Source organism: Haliaeetus albicilla, chromosome 23, assembly GCF_947461875.1.
Source record: "Haliaeetus albicilla chromosome 23, bHalAlb1.1, whole genome shotgun sequence".
Classification (NCBI taxonomy): Eukaryota; Metazoa; Chordata; class Aves; order Accipitriformes; family Accipitridae; genus Haliaeetus; species Haliaeetus albicilla.
Window position 1 is genome coordinate 3,840,385 of NC_091505.1, and position 20,412 is coordinate 3,860,796.

Sequence of the window (20,412 nt, forward strand, 5' to 3'; positions counted from 1 at the left end):
GCAAGAGGCCTTAAGTCATGTGCGATGGAGGAGTAGGTAACAGAAATATGCTGAGCTGAGTCAGGCAAGTACAAATCTTTTTCCTCCATGGCAAAGCAGAGTGTCCCAGAGAAGCGTTTTCCCGTGCACTGTTAAAACTCAGGGCTTTGCTCATTTGGATCAATTAAGCAGCCTGCCCACAAAATGTAGTGACTGTGTATCTGCTGAAATGTTGTTACACTCTGTATTTTAAAGTACAGCGAAAAAACACACTTAAGAAGCTTCCCATTGAGGAAAAACTAGCTTATTAAAGTCACAGATGTACAAAACTGAAATGTCTGGACAACACCTTTTTGAAATACAGTTCTGCTGAAGAGAACATCAAGCTCAGCAGGTGGAGATGGGGGACAGAGAACCACTGGGGGCAAAAGAGAGAAGAATAACTTTCCTGGGTTGCTACAAGTGATCATTGCTAGCAGTGAATCAGTGGTAGCCCACCTCTGCAGCTCCACAGAAAAAAGCCTTTTGAGAACGTCCTGGTCCTTTGAAGCAATGGTCTGCTCCTGTCCCCAGCATTATGAAGGACTCAAGTGCTGAAGCAGTAGATTCAACAGAAAAACCTAGGAAGAACAAAATTCATAGTTGGCTTGAACAGGAAAGCAAGGAATATCAAACGCCTCATCTTTTTAAATGGTTAGGCTTATGATGTGAGTTCTTCTCTATGGTCAGGTCAATCCAGATGTGAAGAAGGGCTTGTGTGCTGGCAAACTCGTCAGTTTTGTTTCCAGTTACAGCAGTTCGATATAACAAATGCAAAAGTCTCTTCCTGCAAATTTTCTTCATGTACATCTGCAGACAAGTATAGTTATAATGGAACTTTCCATCTCTCCAAAATTAAATCCTCCTTTTCCATCCTGAATATCAGCCTCGGCTACCAGCTGGCTGACTTAGATTCTGCAGAGATATGGTGAGGTGGAGCCTTGCATCTACAAACCCCCCTGTGAAACCCATGGGATGTTTCAGGCCTGTAGAGCTCAGCCTGACACTGAGGCCAGTTTCATTGTGTTCTTCTCTCTAGGTTCTTGTCTCTAGTCATCACTAGAGCATGGGACAGCCCTTCAGCTCTTCACCAAGACAACATGATTCACATCTGTTACATGCTGGCTTTTAGGCTCTCCCCATGGGTTTAAGCATATGTGGTGAAGTGTCATGATTTGCTATTTTCCTTTGAAATACATATGTAGCTGTGCTCCTCTGCTTGAGAGGGCAAAGTCAAACCAAGTGCTTTGCATGTGGAATGGAAAGTGGTAAATTTTGCAATGCTCCTTACTTCCTGGATGAGTTTGTGCTACAGAGTCATACTGGCTTTCAGTAAGGCTGTGTCCAGCAGAGAGAGCTTATTCATCTAGTAGAGAATTCAGCTGTGCCAAGATTTCCATCCTCCAGCATTAGGTGGCCTTGTAGATGTTCTGGACTGACATGATTGAGCACCCTAAAGCCAGAAGACTGAGAACTGAGTTTGATTCCTAAGTTTTAGTTAGGAGCACTGAATGCTCAGAGAGGAACAGGTACTTTCTTAAGCCCAACAGTATCTCCAAGTGTACTACATACGCGATATCTTTTGTAATGATATTTTTATTTATACATATATATACACACCCATATGCGGTTAGTCGTGACTCATCAATTGATCATGCAGCGGAAGAGAATTATACCAAAGAGTTGGCCTTTCCAAATCAAACATATATATCTTTGATAATTGTCACCCTCCCTAGGAAGTTAAGAGTTGCAGCTGGGACTTGAGTCAAATTATGGCATTTTGAGTTACTGGCAAAGAATTTTCTTTTGGCTTCTGTAAATTTATAATCTGAAGTTTGAGGTTGTCTTCTTTTACAAACACTTCTCAGATTAGAAGGTTACATGCAGTACCCCAGTGACTGTATGTATTCTTAACTACGCCTGAAGTGATGACGAGTGAAAAATGTTCTAAGAAGAATTTTTCTCTGCATCTTCTAAGGACATATCCTCCCATGTGAATCATGAACGACTGCAGCCTTGCATTTTTATCACATACTCTATTAGTGCTCTCCCTTTCACTCATCTTGGGCAGTGAAACTATATTACTCATCTCCAATTTTATTAGCTGTCGGTTTCTCATTTTTGTGTTGTAGTGCAACCCTGCAAGATTTGGAAAGCACTTATTCCAGGGGAATGATATATCTTACATAACTTATGAGCTGAATATAAACGTCCTGAGATCATGGGGCCTTTGCTAAAGGGAATTTACACAGCCATATACACCAGAAGGTCATTGCAATTTTACAGTTTTAAAATACTTCTGAGGTTGTATATTTATTCAGTAGTGGCTCTTTTTTGCATTTAAAAGCATCAGGAAAAATTTCTGCTTCTGACCAAAAATGTGGTGAGTGTCATGCAGACACATGAGAAGCAGTGAGACTTAGGTTGCAATCTGGTTCCCGCTGAACTTCATGGAAAAACCAATTTTCTGGAACAAGAAGGTATCTTTGCAGAAGAAAAGGAATTGCAGAATGTTACAAAGTCAGTTTTATTTCCTTGAACTGTGGGAGGTATAAGCTCAGTCAGACATTGTTAGTAAATAAGATCTAGAGCACTTAAAAGAAGGATCCAATCACAAATTCAATTGGTCCATTAACTACATGTAATATTATTTACCTAAGTGGCCCTTCTGGACTATTTCATAACTCAGCTTTATAACCTTTTTAAAAAAGATCAATATTACTGAGCACACAGCCTCTGAGTGTGATGAAAGAGTCAGGCTGTTTTAGCAGTTACGGTCCATGATTTCCAGACCCGAAGTCCAGATTAGAAATGCAAAATGAGGAAAATACTTTCCCTGAAATACTAAAAAGAAAAAGTAGCCTTGGAGAGAAGGATGGAGGGAAGCAGTGAAGTAAGATGTGTTGCAAGAGATCAGTTCTTTTATTGGGCTGATACAACTAGAAAATACAGGCAGGCTTTCCAGCACATAAACCCTTCTGCAGATTCGAGAGAGAGGATGTAGTGACATTTAAAGCCACACACACAGTTTTGCCAACATGTGTCAGAGTGAATCTCCAGTAGGAGGGAACAACCAACCGCTCTATTTGCAACTTGGCAGATGGGGTGTTTTGTTGTCTGCTCTAATGTGTGATGCGAGTTGGCTGCTCGTACTGAGTCCCATCAAGTGGGAAAGGTAGCTCTTGTCTATTGATCTTGTGTTCAAGATCCAATATTTGATTTGTTCCTCAGGTAGTCAGATGCTCACATCAGCTGGGAGCTATGAGCTCCAATATCTAAATTCAATACCCCTACAAGTCTCTGCTGCTTCCATTACACAGGGAACTCAGAAATTGGGAGCAATGGTGTTTTTCCACCTCTTAATCAGCATCGTGAAAATTCAAATGATGATAAAAGCAAATAAAAGCTAGGAAGGTCCTATTTTATAATGGGCCTAGTGGCTACATGGATGTAAACCAGCACTGGCTATCACCCTTTCAGTTATACTCATCCCATTTCATACAGGTCATTCTGATTCCCGTGAGATGGTGGCATGTGGGAGTGTGGTGTGTGTGTAAAGTGGGAAATGAGGGATCGTTCAACTGCTAACAGATCCTAAGTTTTGTAGTGAAAACTCCTGAAATTTTTAGTGGCAAAGGGCAGTGCTGCTGAGTGATCTTTGCCTGTCTATCTTCATTAACCACATCTATTAACTAATGGCTGCTATTCAGTGCTGCTGCTCCCCTGCTCTTCTTTCTCCTTGCCCTCTCCTCACTGCTTCTTACACATTGATCAGGCAGCCCCCCTTGCCTTTTCCCATGCTACCACACAACATTGCTCTAAACTTTGTGCAGTTTTCATAATGTTCTGTCTCCGACAAGAAACGTTAGAAAGGAAAGCTAATTTTCGTTCTTTCTGTTGTCTGTTCCTCCTTGGTGCTGAAGCAATCTCTGGTGCACCTGGGCATGATACATCAGTGTGATGAACTGATCATTTGGTATTAAGTTGTGATCTAGGGTAGGAGACAGGCAAGGGTGTTGAGGACAGCGCAGTGTCTGTAGAGAGTGGTGACTGTAGATATCATACAGATGGTGACAAGTATAAAGCTGCTTCTTAGTTTTCAGCAAAACCCATTGTTTTCAGCCCTCAACCAAAGTAATACTATTCCCTGGTGATTGTGACACGTCTATCCCAAGAGTTCAGTCCAAAAAACCCACCTGTGGCAGCTGTGATGCCATTTCATTCTTCGGAGTGAAAAAAGAGGCCCTGTTGGTGCAGGGGATAAATACATCTGAACTGAGTGTTGGAAGATGCAGAGAAATTTTTGCAGGGATAGAAAAACCATTTTGTGTTATTAGACAAAGTAATGTCGCTGGAAACCTTCCTTCCACAAACAAGAGAAGCTTTTTCTGCCAGGTATGGCTGCTTTTCAGGGGCTAAAGCTCTCATTTCTGTGCCAGGCAACATAGAAGTGGTGTCAGGCTGAAATGGCTTGAAGATTTGGACTAATAGTTCAGGGAGAAGGGCAACCCAACTGGAGAGAGGTCATAGAGTCCAAATTGAGTGGTAAGTCCTCCTCCCCTTATTTTGTGTAGTTTGTTATGTGGTTCTCTTTGTTTTTCTACACCTGTTTGTGCTGCAGGTATCACCATTGCATTAGCCAGTCATTGGATATTGTCTGATGCATCTGCAATCAGGCATAGACTGGAAAAAAATTTCCTTGCCCCAAATATTAACTCAAGTAGCAGAAAATGCCTCTCTGTGAAGAGAATTTGTATGGAAAACATGTGTTTTCAGGCTCTCTGCACAGATTCCAAAATTTTAATGTGACTATGTTTCTATTTTCGCTGCCTTTCAAGTACTTAAATTGTTTCTTCTCTCTAGGCACCTATGAATTGCCTACCCCTTTTCCTACCTGGATTTCATCAATATTTTTGTAATTTTTTAACCGTTAAGCAGGAGACAGTACAACTCTGGGACAAACAAGTGGTCTAGGGTCTACCAGCATTGTCTGTTTCTTTCACCAAAAGATGCTGCCTCCAGGAGATTGGTGGTATTGGGAAGTGATAGCTAGAGAGCAGTGATCCTTGGGTTCATTTGTTCCATCCACATGTTTGACCGATGCTCTGTTAGCCAGTTTTGGAAGAGAAAGACATCAGGTTTGGAAGGTCCATCTGTAATTGTGCTGGATCTCAGGCTGAGGGGCAGCTCAACAGCTAAAGGTTTTGCTGAAATCTTCCATGTAATCCAGACAGACAGTTATTTGTTTTGATACTGCATGCTATAATTTCCAAACCCAGTCAGCAGTGTGTGTTTGTTAGGCTCTGCAGATGATGGCATGAGAAGAATTCAGGGCAAAACATGCATTTTGTGAATCTTTCCTGTTTGGTTTTATTGCAGCTTCTTATGTGCTTGCAGTATTAACAAAATGCTTTCTTGGACTGGGGTTGTACTGGGAGATGAGATCTGGCTGAGAAGTTAAGATATCTGAAGCTTTCTTTTCTTTCTACAAAACTGTTGGAAAGGAAAGGGATCCAATTCTGGCATGATGTTTCATAAGGTGACATTTGTTATAACTCATTGCAAATGTTACTCACCATCTACAAAACATTCAATTAAACTGAAGAACAGTGAAAAATATCCAGTTCCACTTTAGCAGCTGCGCTTGTCACCAGAATCCTTCAGGTTTTTCGGAGCCAACAGATTCCCCTCTGGAGACCTCTACACGGTGGCTACTGTCCTCTGCCACCCGTCCCACCAGTTGGTGTTCCTGCTCCTGTGAGCCAGATGGTCACACGAGGGCAAAATTTCCCTTCCCATTTGGGCTTATCCTTACTTTCCCAAAGATTTCTTTGGTCCTTAACTCATTATCAGACCTGTTCTGCATCCTTTTGTGTCTTGTCAGTATTTCAGTGGGAATTGGCTGGACCCTGCAGGGATAACATTTTCAGAAACAAAATTTGAATAATGACCTGTGTTCCTTAGTCCTTTTGAAAATCGGAGTAGTTGGTTATACATGTAGTTTATTGAGACTTCAAGCTCCTAAGTCACTCAAGATTGTTCCTTAGTTTTCAAAGCTTTAGTGGCATAACATTTCCATAGAAAATAAGCCAATATGTTTATGATGGTTTCCATTCAGATCATAGGTCCTTTTGCCTGTTAACACCTTTGTGTGTGTCTTCAGGTTGAGGGATATGTGCAGAGAGCTGTATCTCTGGAAATGGAACAAACAAAAACTTTTCTCATACTTGTAGGAAACCAGGATACTGAGAGAGCACATTTTTTGAGATGCCAAATGCGTTGTTACAGATCTCTGGCTCCCCAGGAAATTCGCAGATGTAACTTTGCTGTATGCTACAACCACCCACTATTTTGCAGTGTCAGCTGGGCTGGAGCTCAGATCCACCCACTCCTGCCGCACCGGGCCCATTACACTGGAACTGAAGGCAAAATGCAAATTGGCTCTGCTGAGCATGGTTGCCTTACGGCATGCAGTGGGATGGTAAAGACAGAACCCATGGCGTCTCACTCCCGGTTCAGCACCTGAACCACAAGATCCTACTTCTCATTATCTCTTTATCAAAACCTCCTCTTTCCCCTGGATAGGGCACTAAAATGGAACAAAACTCTGGCTAATTTGCTGCAGGAAACCATTGAGCTTTGGGCAAGGAGATGGAATAAGTCATCCAATTAGTTATAGCTGCTGGTGTCCACTGGTCCTGATTTGGTGTGGCTTATCGATGCCAAACAGAGGTAGATAAGCATAGCTCCTTTTTTCCTTATGTGTGAATACCTGTCCAGCCCATGTTTCCTATGACTTCAGTCACCTGCTAGACTCTTTGAGCCGTGGGAAGGAACAGTAGTAATTCCTTCAGTTTGCCACACTTGTTCCAGGGCTGGATTGATTTTCTGGGCTTCTCATTTTCCTAGACCATAAACAACATCACTGCCTCTGGAGAGCAAGCATGGTGGCTTTCTACATCAGCCTGTCTTTAGATCTTATTTATGTATGAGGAGAGTGAGAAAATATGTTTAAAAACATGCAAGCTTTAAAAATAAAACTATGACCTAGTCAAAGAGTAAACATTAGGGAAAAATAAAAACCTATTTTAAGAGATGGAAGCAGAGAAGAAGCAGCAAAAATAAAATAAATCTTATTACTGTAAATAGGAGGGTGTAAATCAGCAGCTCCCATCACTGACAGTTCAGAGATGCTGAGGACCTGGCTCAGCAGTGAAAAAGGAGGGAAGTGAAAAAAAACCATAGAGTGGGAAATAAAGCAAAGATGAGAAATCCACCTACCTGCACGTGATAGATTATCCATAAACAACAAGATCATGCTTCTGACCAGATAAATAAATGGCAGAGTGTTTAAACCAGATTTTAAAATTTACTGAGTGTCTGTCATTCTGTGTACCTCTTCTGAGCAGTAGTGTAACCTTTATTTTTTCAGGTAGCATTTTAATGCGGGGTTGCTCAGGGGGTGTTACAGTCACTGTGTTGAGAATAAAACAGCTTAAAAAGGGATCAGAAGCTTTTACCACGATGGACCTTTGGAAGTTTGTCCCCTGTGAGGAACAGATAGGGGTTGCTTGTCTGTTTTGTCACTTAGGCATGCTTCTTCTTTTCCCATAGGTTGCCCGGTCACTATGAACAATGGCCCAGCTATACTACAAAAAGGTAAACTATTCACCATACAGAGATCGGATCCCACTACAGATCGTGCGAGCGGAGGCAGAGCTCTCGGCGGAAGAGAAGGCCTACCTCAGCGCTGTGGAGAAGGGGGACTATGCCAGTGTGAAACATGCCTTGCAAGAGGCAGAGATCTACTACAACATCAACATTAACTGTATGGATCCTCTTGGTCGCAGTGCCCTTTTAATAGCCATAGAGAACGAAAATCTGGAGATCATGGAGTTGCTTTTGAGCCACAGTGTGTATGTGGGAGATGCTCTGCTGTATGCAATACGGAAAGAGGTGGTGGGAGCTGTGGAGCTGCTGCTGAATTACAGGAAACCGAGTGGTGAAAAACAGGTTAGTTGAGTGTTCCAGTTCAGTTTTAAGCTATTATCCACAGAGAGGTGCTGTGCAGGAGTCATAAAACAAAGTCCTTAATGTAGGTCCATTGCTTTAAATGCCCAGAGTAAACATGGGCAGTCCTGTTTGGATGATAACCTTCCAGTCTGAGGAAACGTGTTCTGCCTGACTTAAATAGTCAGCATTTTCAATTTCATTCAGTGTTCTTTTCAGTCTTACAGTGTTTGTGAACCTACTGATTTATAGGTTGATTTATAGATGTGCACTTTGTAAAGGAATTTGGGGCTGTCTGAAATTATATTACAATCTATAAATATGAACTATTGCCATGCTGTTGTACTGATATTAAGTGGAATTTCTTTTCATAAGTAAATCCTGAAAACACACAAGCTTATAAATAACTGTAAGTAAGCAAACAGTCTGCTAGGTTTCAGTACTTAGCCATAGTACAGACATATCATCTTGGTCTCCATCTCCAGAGAGCTCTAGTTCAGAAATGCTGAGGCAGTACATAACATTCCAGCATGAGCTAAGCTGCTGTATATCTGAGCATTGAACAACTATGACTTGTAAGAAGGATCCTTAGCTACAAAACCATTGGTAGGTCACATAAGGATCTTTGTGAAAAACCACAAAGTCTGAATCCTGTCATTTCAGGTGTCACATATCACGCTGTCCTTAACTTTTTTTTTTCTTTTTTGCTTCTTTTCATTTGCAAGTACTACTGCCAATAACTAGAATAGTTTATATACATTACTGACTGCTGACAATTTTTGCATGTTCACTGCTTAGAAAGGAACATTCAAAACCTGGATAATCCTGAAATATCAAGCCTCATTTTGAAGGCTACTTGAACACATCCCTCTGTGTCTGAAAGAAGAAAATGATTAATACCAGTCAATCATAGAAGAAAACATTTTCAATGGATAGGCCCCTTAGTACATAGTTTTTCAATAGTAATTTTATGTAGCCAAAGCAAACAATAAGGATCAACCCTGACAACATTCAGGAGTGCTCAGCTTGATACTTTGAAACAGCAGCATTCTGCATGCTGTAGCAATGTGATTCCAATGTATGGTTTAAGCACTAGAGAGATGAAGAAACTCTTCTATCAGACCTAAAAATTGAAATATTAGTACTAGGTTTTAGTCTGACAAAATGTAAGTAGCAAAGTACAGACCATACATGGAGAATGAGCTATTTTTTTCTTGGTCTTCTAGAAAGTTTGACCATCCTATAGGCCAACAGGACAGAAAGTAGAATAGAAGAAAAGGTTTTTTCAGTAGCATGAGGAACTGCCAGTAATTACTACAGGTTAATGGCAAGTTTCTCCTGAAATGTCATGGAAAGCAAGTAATGGGATTCATGTGGATTTCTGTAAGATCTCTTGAATACCAAAACTTGTGTCCACTCAAATTCACAGCCTTGCTGGCTTAACTGAACAGAGGTCCATGAAATAAGGTTGATTTATTGCAGCTGAAATTCAGCTCCAACATCTCTAGTTCAGTGATAACATTTCATAGCAGGTCTGTTTCATTTTTCTTTATCTCTATGGCAGTGTGCAGCTATCCTTCTGTAGCTAGGTTTGTATCTGCTGCGAAGTTTACAACTTGAAGGAGAACATGTGTGTGGGAGAAGAGATGCAGTGCCAGTTTCAGCTTTATTTACAAGGTTGGTTACAAGACCAGATTTCATCAGTACATTAGACTAGTACTGGCTTGATGCAAGATCCTATGTACAAACTAGGATTAACTTCCCTGGCTGTGGTTCAGGCTCTTCTGTAGACTGCAGGAAGTGTTTTCTGGTAGAGGCCTGCAGGACTGGACTTCCATTTCAGCAGTTTCACTGATTGTTCATGCAGTGATGGTAATTAACATTTATTTCATGTATAGTGATAGAACATAAATGGAAAGACATGCTTAGTTAAGCAAAGTTGGGACAAAGTTAGCTTGTCAAATCACAAAGCTAATATAGACGGGGTTTCTGAACACAAGTTCCTGATGCTAATTCCACAGCAGTATCGATATATGTTCAGTAATTATCTTTTCTGGACCCTTTCTCAGAAAGTCCTCTGGGGATCCTATACCTAATTGCTTTCACAAAAAGCACCTGATAAATCAGATTAGCACAGCTTTGTCCTAATCAGCTACTTATGTGTTCTAAAACCTATAGAAAACCTGCTTTTTTGGTTGAGTAGTAACAAAAATTCACACTTCATGCATTGGTTTCTGTCTGGCTGAGAAATTTTTAAGACAGTGTCACAGCGCTTCTTATATATAAGGTTTAGTATAATCTATTCATTAGATGTACACAAGGTTCAGTCTGCCTGAACAAACCCGTGTGAAGGCAGCTCCTTGACTTATGTGTAGCAGCCTGTTTCCAATTAGGGGCTGTCTGTCTTTGCTGCACTCCGGGCATTGGTGCAGAAAAAGCATCTTCTGATTGCTCTCTCTTAAATGTTCAGTACATCGCCTTCATTCATTTGAGTCTGGGGGCTGTGAAAACCTGTTAGTTCCCATTTTCCTGCTCTCTGCCTCTGAGAGGTTATTATTTGACTCTATACCAAAGTGGTGTTTCTCTAACTGCCAGGCGTGAAGAGCTGTTCCTATTTGCGTCTGTTCACGTCAGCTCAGTTAATTGTTGTCTTTGTATCTCAAAAGCAGCTGAGTAGCATAATTCAGCATAATCCATTTTATGGGCATGTATTTTCGCTCATTCCCACAACCTTATCATCGTAGCACAATCCTGACTGAAAACGTTACAAGTTGCATTATGCCAGCCTCTTGTGGGGTTCCAGTGACTGCATCTAGTTAGCAAAAGATACACCCAAAACAAGGTGGAAAACCGTAGCCCCTTACAGACTTGGCCTGCAAAGCAGTTTTGCTCACCAGCTAGAGAGTCTCTAAAAAGTGATGTGTCCTGGGTGCTCCATACCTGTCTCTTGAGGGCTGCCCGAGGAGAGAAGCTCTGCTTTTCCCCTGTACGATGACCTTTCCAGGGAGCAGAAGTAAAAAAAATTTCAAATATAATAAGTGACCTGTGTTGTGTTTCTTATGGAAGAGAATCAGGGTCTTATTCATGATGTAAGGGACAGGGAGAAATGGATGAAGAGGTTGGGTGACAGAGATACTTGTGTCCTGTTGTTAAGTGAACGCAGGCAGTTGTTATTCTGCAAACCTTTGCTAGGCTGCTGTTTAAGCGCCGTTTACTGAAAATACCATGACAATGGCAGGGGTAAGTCATAGCCAGTAACTATAACAACACGCTTCTCCTGCACTGCAGTGTGCATGTAAGGGGTGTCTCGGGAGAGGAAGAAATTATTCTGTTTACATGTGGAGCGTATGAGAGCTGGGAACATGAACCACCTCTCTCTAAATCCTGCTACAAAGCACATGATAGATGAGTGTGCTGAACAGTGATGTGTTTGAGTAGATGTATTTCCTTTTAGGTTTACCTTCAAGCAAGGTTCATGGGCTATTTTAAGAACTTAACATTTCTCCTCAGATCTGTTCTGCCCAGTCCTGACAGCTTATAGCCACGGTTGTGTGTACTGCTCTCTGAGTCTCTTGATAAAGCTGGGGAGAAGACTTCATCAGTTGCAGCCAGAATAACTGGCTAATAAAGTTACAGCTGTTTTGAAAGATACTGTCACTTATCGGAGATTTTCGGTTCGGTGAGAGAGTCATCATGGTCCAAGCATCTTACTTTTGCTACCATGGGAAGACCATAGAGGTGTGCTGGTGTGCTTCACTCCGAGCAAAGAGTAAAGCCCAGGTTTTAAAGGACTGTCCTGGTTTCAGCTGGGATAGAGTTAACTGTCTTCCTAGTAGCTGGTACAGTGCTATGTTTTGAGTTCAGTATGTGAAGAATGTTGATAACACTGATGTTTTCAGTTGTTGCTCAGTAGTGTTTAGACTATAGTCAAGGATTTTTCAGCTTCTCATGCCCAGCCAGGGCACCTGACCCAAACTGGCCAACAGTGTATTCCATACCATGGGACGTCCCATCTAGTTTAGGAACTGGGAAGTGGGGGGCAGGGATTCGCCACTCGGGGACTGGCTGGGTGTCGGTCGGCGGGTGGTGAGCAATTGCCCTGCGCATCATTTGTACATTTCAATCCTTTTATTACTACTGTTGGCATTTTATTAGTGTTATCATTATCATTATTAGTTTCTTCTTTTCTGTTCTATTAAACCGTTCTTATCTCAACCCAGTTTTACTTCTTTTCCTGATTTTCTCCCCCATCCCACTGGATGGGGGGGGAGTGAGTGATCGGCTGCGTGGTACTTAGTTGCTGGCTGGGGTTAAACCACGACAAGGACCCATTCTCTTCTTCAGATCAGAGCTAACCTCTCCTCAAATATGCCACACCATGCTCTGAGGTACACTTTCCCTTTTTTTTTACTGTCAGTGTGCAAGTGTGGTCCAGAGGGCCATGGAAGATGTCTGTGTGCAGAGTATGTGGTGCTGCAGGCTCCAGCAGCCCTGCCACTCACCACAGCATAGGTAGGAGCTTTGCTGACCTCAGCGGGACGTGGTCTGGACCTGGCACAGCACTAACAGCTGAGTTCTCAGGGAAATAAAGGAAAATTCAATTATCTACTCAAAATAGATTAAGTAACAAAAGAGCTTTTCTAGTTCTGTGATTTTTACAAGTTCACTTGTTATTTCCAAATGTTATGAAATTTACTCCAATTAATCCTCCGACCTTTTTTGTTTAAACCATAGTTCTCTTTGGCCAGTCACTTCATATTGCTGATTGGTCACTCAAATCATAGGATAGTTTGTTTTTCCCCAGATAGATGACAGACATTTGGAAAGAAAGCAGCCTATTCATTCATAGTAAGAGGAACAGCAAAACAAGCTAATATTCATGGAACCTGGAGGGTATGCAAGTGTTGCTTTTCCTGAGAAGATTTGTAGTCAGTGAATATGTATTCTCCAGGAAATAAAAATAAGCCTAATCTGGTGCTTTGATAGTTATTGTTTGCTTTTCAGGACAGTGAAGAGGCTGATATTGTACTGCATAGTGGCAGAAGAGTATTATACAGTACTGCAGGCTGTGTGGCACGGCAATCCATACTCAAGTCTTCCACATGATGAGTGTCATGTTATTTAAATAAATAAGACAACAAACCACTGAATAATCATCAGAAAGAGTGGGGCTAGGTTAGAAATAGTAAAAATCAGCACACACAGGTGCAGTATGGACTTTAGCCCAGGCTTGAGTCAGGTGGCTCATCTCTTTTGGGGTAGGAATGTTAAACTTCAAAGTTGTCTGTGCACAGGACAGGTCCAATACATACAATGGCAAAACAAGACTTTTTGTACTATTCCATCAAAAACAGAGATTTGGCCAGGGTCCTATGGGGTTGGAATTAACAGGGAACTTGAAATTACTTCTTTCTTTTTTTTGATTCAGTACTACCGTAGGAGCAAGGGAGTGTATATATGAAGCCTGTTGAACAAATTCTCTTTTCCAGTAAAATCTGTCTCCCAACCTATTCGATCTTTGAGTTTTGGTGGGTTTTTTCCCTAGAAGTCTTAGAAATTTTTTTTACTATACAAACATCAATATAGTGGGTTATGTTTTCAGCCAGGCTGGAGTCTGCACCTAAACTGCAACATCAAAGAGGACGAAATATATGTCTCAAAATTCACATTTTCCTACATGTTTGATTCACTTTCAATTTATCATTACTAGTAGTTGTATTTCCACACATTTTGAAGCCCACTGAAATCAGTACAAATTTTCCCTTGGACTCCAGATGAGTCTTCAGGAGCATTTTCTTAATAGCTTCTCGTGTGAATTCTGTGAAGTGGTCCCAGTTCTCCACTAAACATGCATCACAGCTCGCAGGGTAGCGCTCTCAGTTTGCACAGATCTCACATAATTTTTTGCCTTGCTACAGTGGATGTGTTTGCAGTGGACCAGACACGGTCTGTGCTAACTGCTGAGCCCTCCTTCCTTTCTTTAAGAAGCTGTAATCAGTCATCTGAATTACTACACATTCATGGTGTAGCCATAAGCACCTTTATGGGTAGCTGTTTTCTTCACAACAATCAGAGCTGACATCAAATGTTTACATAAGGATGATAATAGCATCTCTCTGGTATCTGCCAAAATTAGCAATTTGCTCATGGCAGATGGCTCCAAATTAATCTGGTTCACAGATGGGACTACAAATGCAATTCCTCAATAACGCGAATAAAAAGAAAAGGGATCTCAGTATTTATGACTGTGATTCAGTTTGTTTCGACAGTCCAATGGCCTTCTGAATCAATGAGATCTCAACAGATACCTATCCATATGTCTTCCAAAAGAAGGAGCTTTACAGAGATAAACCCTGGAAGAATAAGGTTGTGAAGGGGAAACTATAGAGAATAAAAGGCAAGTTTTCAGTCTGAGTTGCTAATCCTCAGATGCCTGCTGGTAGAAGGTTGCTGCACTTGGTAGTATTAGTGAACTTAAAATTTGACCTCAAAAATCCTCTTTCAGATGAGCTGATGAGTAAAAAATCTGCCTTAATCTTTGTGCAAATATCATAGCTCAACAGCCTAGAGAGAATCTTTTGCGAACCAGAAATTTTATGTTGTATTAAACCATTTTAGTCTTGCCCAAATCCAGTAACTTTTTTGATACAATGTGGTTTAGCTTAATTTTCCTACTCACATAAGGTTCTTTGTCCTGTATGGAGAGTCCAGTGCAAAGTTTAGCTGTTACCACCAACAGCCCTTGATTTCTGCAGACTTGCTGATACTTATTAGATGTACAAGCTCATTGTTAGCATTGTCAGCCCTGTGCTATCACTGACAGGACCTTTTTAAGTCAAAGGAGGCAGGCTAGTTGTCCAATATTTCATGACATAAAAGCTAGATTCTGCAGGCAATTAGATAGAGAGGAGTTTTAGAAGCAGCTGATGTTCCTTCTGACTTGGCTGAAGTGGTTGCTGTGGATCTGTCTCACCTGCAGGCAAAGTGGACAGAGGCACCCTGGGGCAGGACCAGAGGATCCGGGGTTTGTAGCTGTGAGAAATGTTATCCTGCCTCCTTCAGTAAAAGGTTTATGTTTCTTTTAGAGGTGAAGGACAGACTTGTGGACTTCCCAGCTAAAATTGCTAAGCCTTGCAGCACTAGCTCCTAAGCTATAAGCTGAGGATGGATGTGGGGCGTTCACTCACATACAGGCTGAACAAAGTCTTGCTTACGTGGTGGTAATAGATATTCTGGGTGCATGCACTGTCTTTTTCTGGAACATGACAGACAAGATGGGTGCCAGCAAGCGTGGAGCGTTACAAAGGTGTGAAGTACAACAAAGTGATCAAAGCACGCCCAAAGTGCAAGCAGATCTGTGTAGCCCTTCTGCAGTGTTAACCATTGCATACCAGCAGTATTTGTGTTCTTCCTTGAGTTTAAAAAGTTCAGCTAATTGAAGAAGGTGTTGCTGAAACCTGGGCATCTGTATCTGGAAGACTATAGGCATGACCTGTTCTCATTGAGTTCTTGCTATTGAGCACTATAACAGAGAGGGTAATAGGCTGATTGGTATGACTCAGTACAGATACAGTACCCTTTGGTATGACTCAAACCAGCCATTTCCATGTTAATATGAGAGGTCCAAAGTGAAAAGGGAAGGCTGAACCTGGTTAGATACACTCTGAGCAAGAGCAGGTTCCAAAGAATAGAGAAAAACTGTTGAGAAAAACTAGCCACAAGTTCTCAGTATGAAAATATTTGAAAGGCACAATAAGGAAGAAAGATTGTGTCTGAAAACAGAAAACTAGCTGTTACTGCTCCAAAGCCTAATGGCTCTGCTAGCATCCAAGCTTTTCATTATTTTTATTGATGCAGTAATAATTCACAGCTATAGTTAACATGCCTTTGACATTGGCGTCTGCCTTCGAAATGAATTCCATCTAATTAAACTAAACAACAGAGAAATCAAAGACCACTTCAGCTAATGATTACATTTAACTGGGAATTTCTTTCCTCCCTCCCCACTGCCTTCCTCCCCAAATAGTCTTAAATCTATGAGAAGGAGGTGTGAGGCAAAACGAAGAACTCGGGTGATACATCACATAGACCTAATGAGTGGCATCAGGGCTAGGGCTCACAGGCTGCAGTGCCAGCTACCAGACATCTGACAGTGGCAAGTAAGTCACTGGCTGCTTCTCCTGGGTGAACATAAAGTCTGTTATTAGTTCCTAGGAGAGCTGGTGAGGTCAGGCCAAGAGCTGCATCACAGCATGCACAAACATGTCATGCTTGAAAGTCAACATATAGACAGGTGGTGGTCAGGTATGCACTGTTATATGAGATGCTTCCCAGGGAATTATCTTTATTAATTTGTGGGAGTGATCTTAGCACTTGCCTGTGTTTGGCACACTGTATGGTGTATTTTCAGTCAGGAGTGATGGGTGCATGGGTTTCAGCTGGATAGACTGCCTGTAACAAACTCTTTGTAGGGAAGAAAAATCCTGTTTGTGTTCCTACACAAGTAAACTTTAGGTCTCTCTATAGATCTGTTTATTGAGGTGTTAAGTTTCAAAAAAATGTATTTCATTACCTACCCAGCATCCATGAATATGCCTAGTTTACTCACCACCCTTTGCTCCTAAGCCCCAATTACAGCATTAGCTGCTTCCCTACATCAGCCCCCTGACATCGCACAATGTGTGGCTTTGCTTCTAGTCTGTATGGCTTCTGAAACCCAGAAGGGGCTTTTGACATGGCTATCCAGATTCACTGATAGAAATATGCAGGAGAGTCTGCCTGGTACAATAGTTGCAACACATTTTCCGAGGGAAGCTTCTTTGTACGGGGAAATTGAACATAGCAAATTACAGGCTCCTCCAAAACAAAGCTTTGGGATCTATAAAGAACTGCAGGGTGGTTTAGTAGGAGTTCGCTAGTCCTTATCTGGCTGTTAAATAAAGCTGTGCTTGGGTTTGCAGAGTAGAATGGCACCTTTATGGCTCGTTTATCCCTGTGCTGGGCAGTCTTTTGGTTGGGGGGGTAGATGGATCAAAAAGGCATTGACTGAGAACAATATTCTCCCTGCTGGTCTCCACATTGTTTACAGCAAGGGAACACTGTAATCCAAGGTCTGTGCTCTGTCATTGCCTCGGGAGAACGTGTTGGAAAACTGCTCAAGCCTGCAAGAAGCTCAGGGTCACATGCATCATTGGTACTTAATTCATGGCAGTGCGAGAGGGCTTGTGTGCTCCACTTAAATACTCTTCAGGCAGACAGATGATGAGTTACAGCCAGTCTCTGAAGCATGAGGGGCATATCATTAGCTAGATGTTTTGAACTACCTAGCATTAGAAATAACAAAGAAAGTCACTGCTTAAGTGGTGATAAAGGAGGATCAAAACCACACAGATTTTATTCTCATGTGAGACCCTGCCACCTGTGTAGATTGTCATTTCTTTGCTATCGCAAACTCTGGGGTCTTTTTGGAAGCCACAGTGTCTTCTTGATTGGTATAATAACAATGCCAAAAGCACAGCTCAATAGTCAAAATGGGGAGAAATGCAGCCTCCTGGTATGTGAGTATCAAGATGTGTTCTGTGCAACATCAGACAGCGCTGGGCTGGCACCAGATGCAGTTACTCACTCCTCTGTGATGTTGTCTTATGATTGAATCTGTTTCTTTCCTTTTTTATTTTTTTTTTTAAGGAATGTGATTGAATAGGAACACAACCCCACCTCTCCCAAGCAAAAAGCCCTCCCTTTTCAAGCCCTGTTAGCAACATATTACCTCACCTAAACTTAATGAAACATCTCTCATCCGCACAGAGTAATAAATTACAGGAAATAGGGATATTTTATGTACAAAGATGACATAAAAGGCTATAGATAGCATGATTATTACCCTATATTAGTACATCTTGTCCCTGTAACCACTAAGAATAGAAAATACAGAGACCAGATAAAATGAATTAAAAAGCTGGACAACTCTTCCCTCCCAGAGTAAATCCTGGAAAATACTAGAAAAAGAGTAGCCATAATAAAACAAAGATTACCTTGAATACAGAGCCTGCAAATTTCCAGCTAACCGTGGACTGTCTTTGTTTCAGCATGCTTGAGGTCAGGGGAAAGCTTATCCGTAAAATGAAAAAATATCCAAGGTGCAGCGACATTCCAAGGCCTTTAGTGTAGCTAAGAAATTTACAGGACTGGATTAAGTATGCTCTTTAACAAAATTCATTCCCAAACTTAAAAACAACATTAAAAATTGTTAGGGTTTAATCTTTATTTTTACTGAAAACAGCTGCTTCTCTCACAGAGTAACTCTTGAAATGGCCATGAAGAAAGGTGAAAAAATGAACAAACAGCATTTTATGTTTCCAAATGGGGAAAAAAACCAGCTTCAGGCATGTATGAACTAGTCTGCCTATCCAAACTTGAGGAGACAATTCAATTTACTGTCATGTCAACAATACTAGGCTTACACCTGTGTTGGTATCAGAAGGTCTCAAGAAACAGATCTAACAAGCAGCCAGGGAATCTCTGCATTTTGGCAAGGCTTTGGTAGGTCCATAATATGCTGTGAGCCAGGTTCTGATGTCAGTCTAGCAGGTTCATTAATGTCTGGATTTGTAACAGTCCCAAACGTTTGTCCCTTGTTTGTTTTAACTGGACAAGTGTCATCATTCAGCTAGCCCCGGGCTACATAAGTGTATGATGAAACCAAGATTCATTTGATAGTTGGTCATGTCATAGATATAACATGACATAACATGTAAGGTGTGACTACAATGAACTTCTCAGCCATTCTTACACAGATGAGAAGTCATAACCAGGAGAGGGTGCAATTGCTCACGGCACAACACTGGTCTGTCTTCTCTAAACAACAGTAGGCACTTGCTAGCCCCTCTTCCTGCTGGATTCAGTAGTTCTTAGCTGGACCAAGACACAGAAATTCAGGGCAAAGCAGACCTCAAGACTGCACTTCATTTAAATACAAGAGGTTCAAACACAAGCTAACTCTTTAACAGCATCCCTCTGTGACTTGGAGAATGAACTCCATGCTGACTGCACTCTTTCTTCATTTCAGCATCAAGTGCCTCAGCTTATTTCCTCCATCTGCATGAGAAAGGGAGAGTGGCTTAGAGGAGAGAGTGCTCTGTCTGGAATAAGTTGCCATAGGCCATTTGAATGCATATTTACAAAATCCTTTCCTTCTGAAGGCTTCTCTCTGGATTCCTCTTTTTTAATCCCCAACAAAAGAGAAGTTATTATGTAGCATCAACCACAAATGGTGACATCTTTTGACAATCTGTCTGGCTGTGCTGCATTTCCTAAACACATGGCTGAACACAAGCAGCTCTGATGCAGTTCTGCCACTGTCAAATGCACTAGGTTTCAGTTTAGCTCTGAAAACTAATCCCTTGGGTCTACCTACATTTTTAAACACATGGATAAGAAGCCAAATTAAAACTTGAAGAATCTAGAGCAGATTTATCTGTATTTTGCTTTTGTTTATTGGTTGCAGAGAAAAATGTTTGGTTATACAGGTATCACAAATCTAAATTTTCACATTATTTCAGTAGTAACGCATTATATCATGCTATTTTTTATTCAAACGTACCTATTTCAGTGTTAATATGTACCATCTGGTAACCCTGTATCAGCATTTGGCTTGCCACAAGGCACTAAAAGGTACTAATTTTCTGTGTTTTGCAGTATCAGTCTGAGGGGCAGAGACTTTATTTTGCTTTACAGGCATGTAAGTCACTGAGCAGATTTTAGACCAGAAGGAGCCTTTTCTTCAGCTGGATATTCTGGGACAGCTGTATTGAAATCACTGGAATACTTCAGTAACAACAGGAGAGCTTGCCCAAAAGTACATCTATAACCACATGTGCTCTTTGCTAGAGTTACAAACTTGTTCATAACCAGCACAAAAGCCCGTAAAGTACATTACTTTTGTTATCATTTTGTGTTGTTCATTATATTTCATTAACCAAATTACATCATTTCAGACAATTAGTTGCTCTTTAGAGAAAAACCAACCTCCCTATTAATATAGATACTGTCATCACTCTGATACAAGATGTCTCTCAAGGCATCTCTGATTAAGGTACTCAGTTATTGAAACCTACACTACTGCATCACCTAAAATGAATGCTTAAGATATTCAGTTATTGAAACCTGTGCCATCGCATCACCTAAAATGAATGCTTAAATCTACAGAAGGATGTAACATTTTTCCAGAGTCCCACATAAGAAAATAAATGCCCATGGGGTTCTGTCAGTAAAAGAATTTGTTTATGGGTTTCAGCAAGGAGCAGGATTCAATTGGTCGTGCCAGTTACAATATGTATTTTTTTCAAGACCCTTTTGCTGGTAACATGGCTGATCTGCAGTCTA

The 20,412-nt window shown here is 41.2% G+C and overlaps 1 protein-coding gene across 1 annotated transcript in view; it reads left to right on the forward strand.

Moving 5' to 3' along the window:
- TRPC5 (transient receptor potential cation channel subfamily C member 5) overlaps positions 1-20,412 on the forward strand; it is a 104,905-nt gene that overhangs the window by 23,643 nt on the left and 60,850 nt on the right. Inside the window, exon 2 of the mRNA XM_069810941.1 lies at positions 7,633-8,031. Within this exon, the coding sequence (XP_069667042.1) occupies positions 7,654-8,031 (378 nt within the window). The 5' untranslated portion in view covers positions 7,633-7,653. The remainder of the gene's footprint in view (positions 1-7,632; positions 8,032-20,412) is intronic.